We start from the raw sequence: 7,114 nt of genomic DNA, 5'->3' as shown, positions 1-7,114 counted from the left end.
ATCGAAAAACAATCCTGCAGCCCTTATTTCCGCTGACTTTCCACCACAATTTTAAAGTTTAGGGGGACACTCGGAATGTTTGGAGCATATGGAATCATTAACTTTAACAGTGTTGCTCACCATTATACATATCCTTGGGATCTAATAAATTTATTGAATATACTCCCTTCCTCATTAACATATTAGCAAAGCCAAATGTTTTTACACATTTTAGGTACATCACAGTTTATACCTATGTTTGTTTGGCAGTCCTCATCCTCACCATCTTTGCCAGCGTACCATGTCACCTGCAATGCCCAGGCATACATAAAAAGAACAATAATGATGCATTCAGATCACGTCAAATGGATGTCAACTGCACATGTAAGCACTTCACAAAAAATGCCCTCGAAGCTCTGTAGTGAGCTGGTAATTGCTGCTGGACTGATATGACAGGCAGGGAGGAGAGAATGGTTGGATAAACACAGCAGCCATAGCCAGAATGATCTCAAGTCACTAATTTCTATGCTATGGGTTGTGAAGGCTCTACAGGCTGCAAATGTAACATCCAGACCACAGTGTTAGCAGGCCTCATCTCCACAGACAGGTGTGTAAGAGAGAGAAAATGGAGAAATAAACATACAACACTCATTCTTGACAGTGACAAATTCTTAAAAAAAAATAGAGCTGTTTATTTTGTAAGCCAAACACGTCTTCAAGTGGAGATAAATCAAGTGGTAATTAAAAAACATTCAGTAAGTGATAAGAAGCATGCCTGTCTATTTGCATTATAAACTGTGTATGCATGTGCAATAAAAGACAACTGTTTAGGAATAAAGTCTCAAATAAAATATCTAAACATGTGTAAAAAAAAAACATATTCAAAATATCAAGTCAGATGTGTAATGAAATCAGAACGTGTCACAGATGACACTGGGTGAGGCAGAAGTGCAGGCTGTGCTTGAGGCCTCATTGAGACATAACCATGACTATACAAGACAACAGCGCAGGACCAACTACAAAATGCAACACCGAAGAGAGATACTACAAAAACATTCACTCTTAGGGTAGCCTAGTGTCGCCAAAAATGACTTAATGGTCTTCACTGGACTCAAAGTGCATTGAAGTTTCATGAAATTACTGAAATTGAAAACCAGTTACCCATCCAAAGAATGAATATCCAAATTATTCAGCCCAGCCCTAAAAAAATAAAACTACATGTCAAAAATACTCCTGTGATTAGCTCAGCTGCTTTGGACAGAACAGCTCAAACATCTACAACGTTTTTTTGAAGACAATCCAATTTCAAACAAGGAGACCATTCCAGAGGAACAGCCCACTTTCTGCATCCCACTAGTTGATACCTGTATGTCCTTTTGATCAAAATAGATCCGTTTCTTATCAATTAAACCGTCTTACTGTTCACATCAACCCATGGCATTACTTCATGCAGTTGTTAAAATATGTCAAACTCTCAGCTGATATGAATTCCACATAGATACAGTCATATCAGAAAGGATTTTCAGCTTCAATATAAATTTACAGCAGTAAAATGTGCATAAAATGTAGGGGTGGGAATCCTTTCTGAAGCAGCCTATATACATTAATAAAGTCTGTTAAAGTTAAAACTTGGCCACAGCAAAGCTTTAGATTCTTTGTTTTTAAGTAAGAAGGAAAGAAGAAGGCAAACTATAAAAACTCAGGAATAGTTCCAGAACCAGGTACACTTTTCAAATTGCTCAAAAAATTGGGTTGCTTATTAAATTTTCCACAACCCTATAAAAAACTGTCTCGTGATAAATCTCAGGTCAGTGCACACTGAATGTGTGGTTGGAAGAGCACAGTTATCTTTGTCTGCCCTTAATATGAGGCGCTACCAATCCATCTCACTAAATTATTTCCTCCTGACTGAAACGGTACCATTTGATTAAGAAAGGGTTCTGTTGATCTCTCAATACCGCCTTCCTGCTCCGAGACACTTTAATCTGTGAAGTTATCTTGTTTACACTGAAGCATGAGAGGTAACCTGCTCCAAAGCACGCTGAAGATTACAGGCATGCTGCTAAGACAGTCCCGCATGACTTTTGAAGAACCAACAAATCCAGAATAATGTGAAATTATCAACAAAATTACCCAGCTAACTCGTTACAAAGAGCACCCCACAGGACTAAACCAGCCAAGGTAACAGCACAAAAATACACTCAGAAAACTAAGAATCACACTGTAAAAGTGATGTCAATGTTTGTGTATGCCTCAGTTTTAAGTGAATCAGTATATGAAATGTGTTATTTCCCTTAATATCAATAGTAAGCAACAATTAATATGCTATTAACAAGAGTGGCCTAGTACAATAGAAGACATTTTTCCCAAAAATATCATTTTTGTCAGTATTGCACACCCCTACCAGCCACCACAGCCCCTTCAACCTAGAGCGGGCCTAAGCCCTCTGAAAACCAGGCCTGCATGATATGAGGAACATATGTGATAACACTCTTCAATATTGCAATGATAATATGACTAATGATAAATAAATACTTGTGTATTTTAGCTCTATAGTTTCTGTATCTTTGTGCTTTAAAAGGTACACTGTTTACATAGAACCCAAACCATAATTAACCCATGTCCACTGGGTTAATTATTTCCACCAAATTAATTATTTCCTTACTGTTTTTATTGAACAAAACACACCAATTAACAAAAAAAAAAAAAAAAAAAAAATTGGACAAAATAACAAAAACTCCCCACTTATCAACTGACAGTTTTAACCAAGAAGGATCAGCATTGTCCTTCAAAACATTGTTTCCATGTCCTACTTATCAAACAACAAGCAGCTATTTTGACAGTCTCAGTTTGTGGAGGCCTGTCACGAAAACTGAAGCCAGTGGAACACAAAGGACCTTCAGGGTGAACAGAGGAATGATATACCTGCAGCGCTTTCACCAGTGCTCCATTTCTGCCAGCTTCTCCCACCAGAACGACCCTTGTCTGCACTTTCGGCAGCATATCTAAGAGAGAGGAAGAGTGACAGTGAATGCGAAGAAAAAAAGAAACTAGGAATGAGAAACAAAGAACTGGGAAAGAGACAGATGAAGGAGTAAGGGTGGTGATGTAAGTCAGGAAACAAAGTCAGACAATAACACTGCAGCATATTACTGATTGAGGGGAATTTCAATGTGGCCAACATACAGCATGCTCCCTTTAGGAGAACAAAAAGCTTATTTCAATTTCCACATAAAAGCTGTCCTTATTGTATTTGGAAACAGCATGCTATCTACTGCTACCAAAGTACTGAAACACCTTTGAGCTTTAAAAAGTAAATTGTTATTTTATCCAAACACCAGAGACAGCAAACTCTTTAACACTCAGTCTGTTATGAGAGCAAAGTAAAAAGAAAAAACTGCCCAGCTGCCAGTTTATTAACAGTGTTTGAACAGCACATGATCCATCACTGTATTGCTGCGATTGTAGTATCGATGGATGAAATGCAATGCTCAAATACAGAACCTGTTAACTTCTTACATCAATAATAAACCCATCTTTACCAGCAGTTTATCATACTGCTACGCAGCAGTCATCACTAAGCATTACTCAGCTTTTGGATGCAATGATTTTGAGAGTGATACTTTTCCCCCAAATACTTAATAATTAAAATTGTCCCAATAATGTAGCTATTTAGTGGTAAATGTGAGGTGGAATCGGCATGACATACTCCGTGTTTCCTGTTTTTGATGAATAGATTCCCAATAGAGCTGTACATGAGCAAGAATTGTGCCAGTTTATGAGATTATTCATTCTTTCTTTAAAACCCACATACAGTATATATACACACTTCTCCTAGTGATGAGTTCAACCGCATTAACATCAGTATTCAAATGCAAAAGAGTGACAGGAACATACAGTATTTATGCACATTTAAAAAAAATCAATAAAGTCAGCTGCATGTGACGCAATATTTAAATTGTGAGCTACTTAAATTGACAACATACAGGCCTGATGTGGGGCTGCCATATGGGTCTGCCCTCTCCTCTCCCCTGAACATTCTTCCCTTTACCTCCTCTCTCCTGAGCTCTATCTTCCATCCCTAATCCATTTTCCTTCTCAAAATTAATTATATAGATTAATATAAGATAGTTATTTCTCAGTGACAGTTATCTGTTTTTTTTTTATGACTGCCATAAATTAAGTCCTCCACAATTCACTGGTCTCCTGTGCTTAACTCAACAGACATGGGTAGGTCGTTCAACGTCTGTCTGTGAGCATCTCCTGATGAAGAACAATCTGTCTTCATCAGGCTGAACAACAACAGAAATGTAGAGGGCAAAAAATGTTTTCATATATCTTCTCTGGAAGAAATCAGCAGATTTTTATGTATGGTATGGACTCATTCTCTGATTTTATTGATTTTTTTTCCTAACTCGCTACAGAGGGTGAGGCAAAGTGGCAAAGTGAAACCAAACAGCCCAGAGTTACATCAGGAGTCTGAACAGTACAGATAGCAGCAAAAACATTTTCAACAGAAAACTAAACAGCTATTTGTGAAGGTTACACTTCACTAAATGTGCCAGAGAAAATAGACCTAAAGCAGGAGAAAAAAAACAAAAGAAGCTTGGTCTAGGAGTTAATGTGGTGGACACACATTTGATAGAATGGAGCTCCATCTGCTGAGTGGCATGAGTCTAAAAACACTCAGCATGAACATTGACATTTAGGTTCAAAAAATTAACAAAACCAATCAAAGATTTTAAATATTTCAGAGGCACAGTTAAGCCCTGGTCAACCAACTATAATTCAAAAATAAAACTTTGTAATTTTTTACAAATTCTAATTTCTTTACTTTAATAAATATATGCTGTATATATGTACACACCTTTCAACTTATTTTCCCCCCTTGAATGCAGCAGTGAACCCCATGAAAACTACCACTGGGAGACTCCCCAGCCAGACCAAAAAGATCAAAGCCTGAGGTTCACCCAACTAAAAATAATGCAGTTTCAGGCCGACTGCATGCTTTTCACTGTGCAGTGCAAACACCAACTTAGAAGCACCACATACTAAAGCCTGTATAAACCACAGCCTACAGCTTAAAGGACTAAACTGAAAACTGTTCCAACACAAACTGAACATTAAAGCTTTCATGCAGGTAGGACTGAATATAACTGTAAATGTAACTAGTTTTGTGTACCCAATAAACTGGCAAATGAGTGTAAGCTGAAGCAGAAATGTACTGCAGATATTGAGGATCAGTTTATGGTGCCAAAGACCTTTTTCAGAGTTTAGTGCTCTTTTTTTCCCACAACATTTTAGAATCTGCAGTATTGCCGTTTCTTTCTGCTGGAGTAATAGTTTTTTGGCTGGTACACATAGAGGGAATATTGATTTTCACACAATATTGAGGAATTGTCTACACTGTAATTTATGGTGATGTGTTGTTGCTGCATTTCCTAACAACAACAGCAGCAGCAGCAGTTTGTTTTGGCTGTTTGGAGATATTTACAGATATGAGGACAGAGGGAAAAACTAAAATGTGACCCCTGCAGACTGACCTTCTCCATCTTCGAATGCCATGCTCAGAAACGCATGGTCCTTAGTGGTTTCAGCAATCCTGGAGTCATAGACCGAAGAATCCACCAACAGACTCCGAGCCGTCCCTAAAGTCACTATGCTGCTGTCAGCCATGGCAGGAACCTGAGGAGGCACCAACTGTCCAAACTATCAAAAGTTACAGAGAATGCACAAAGACAGACTCAGAGGGAAAACAGTCTGGCTTGGAGGAGTGAGAAAATAAGCTATGGAATAAAGGAAGACAAAGAGAACGGTGACTTTCAAAGTAAAGGAAAGAGATAAACTATTGGCATGCTTGAGTCTTACAGTTCCTCTGGAAAAAAGCAACCTTTTGTGACGCATGATAACTTTGGTAAAAGTAGGCAAAACCAAATTTTTATGCTAAAACTTTCCGTGTTTAGTTTACATTACAACAGCGACTGGGAGGCTTAACATAATGTTAAATTACTTAAATTATGTTACTCGTCAGTGCAGTTAAATTGCCTCAGTGTTGACAAAAAACATCAATATTTATGGTTAAAACAGAGGACAAGCACAATCTAGTGGTAAAGCAAGCAACGAAAGACACCTCTTTTCCAAACTAAACAGCAATTACGTAAGTTTTCCTTGTGTCCTGCTTTGTAGATTATAAAACTCAAAATGTCTCCAATAATTTGGCCAACTGCAGAATTTACTTAAACGATACGTTCGACTTTGTTTTAAAGCTAGCTAGGTATTTTCAGTTTGACACCAAACGCCCTTTGCCTACCATCACTAACGTTAATGCATAGTGCGGTAAGTTACGAAACAAAGCTTAACTACTTTGCATATGTAACAGCAAAATAAAAATAAAGTCATAGCAGACCACACTTACCAACTGTTTGGTGGCGGGTTCCTTAATTAAACGAATAACAGAAAAAGAAGCTATCGAAACTAATCTGACTTTTGAACAGCTAAACTGAATAACGTTAAACTCACTTAACTGGCGTTAGCTAGTAAGCAAGGCCCCGTCTTCGGTCCAAAACACTCTTCAAAAAAATCTATAACATCTCTCCGTTAAATCTCATGTCTAGTGTCAGCGCACGTTCAGCTTTACACGTGAAAATAACACCAATTGTCGGAACGTAGCTGCTTTAGTGGGTTAGCAAACTACTTTCTGTTGTTTCCAAGAAATTATCCTCTTGCTGTTTGAGCTTAATTCAAAAAGCAAGGCAAACAACGGTGCCGCGCGCTGATTGGACAAGATTGACGGAGAGCCAGTGACTTCCGCCCGACGAGGCCGCTGATTGGTCTGATCATTCAAACCTTGACACGAACTTCGTGCGCTTCAGAGACCTGTGTCCATTAGGGACTGTCGGAATATTTAGTTGCTTTCTGAAATTAAAAAAAATTACCAGAAAAAATAATTGAGTGGATGATGTAATGCATCCATACAGTGCTCTTCTGTTCTTTATTTATTGTATGGATGCTGATTCACCATCCATACTATGTTATCCTGGTCTTTATTGTTGTGTGGATGCTGTAAAGCCAGGGAAACATAGTGTGGATGCTGTAAAGCATCCACACTATGTTTTCCTGGCAGTTATTATTATTG

General features: G+C 38.1%; 1 protein-coding gene across 9 annotated transcripts in view; it reads right to left on the bottom strand.

Annotated features, from left to right (window-relative positions):
• Positions 1-6,765, bottom strand: part of ect2 (epithelial cell transforming 2) — a 58,467-nt gene extending 51,702 nt beyond the window's left edge. For 5 of the 9 annotated variants that reach the window (XM_020585857.1, XM_020585858.1, XM_020585850.1 and 2 more), the window contains exons 1-3: positions 6,395-6,764; positions 5,523-5,688; positions 2,905-2,984 (exon numbers count right to left, since the gene is read on the bottom strand). In XM_020585857.1, coding sequence (XP_020441513.1) covers positions 2,905-2,984; positions 5,523-5,655 — 213 coding nt within the window. In that variant the 5' untranslated portion in view covers positions 5,656-5,688; positions 6,395-6,764. Of the gene's footprint in view, positions 1-2,904; positions 2,985-5,522; positions 5,689-6,394 lie in introns of all 9 variants that reach the window. The other 4 variants (XM_020585854.1, XM_020585851.1, XM_020585852.1 and 1 more) reach the window with 4 other exon arrangements.
• Between the last annotated feature and the right edge of the window lie 349 nt (positions 6,766-7,114).

This window comes from Monopterus albus, unplaced genomic scaffold (genome assembly GCF_001952655.1).
Source record: "Monopterus albus unplaced genomic scaffold, M_albus_1.0 scaffold382.1, whole genome shotgun sequence".
In the NCBI taxonomy this organism is placed as follows: Eukaryota; Metazoa; Chordata; class Actinopteri; order Synbranchiformes; family Synbranchidae; genus Monopterus; species Monopterus albus.
The sequence above is the reverse complement of the archived record's forward strand: the minus strand, read 5'-3'. Positions and strand labels throughout refer to the sequence as shown.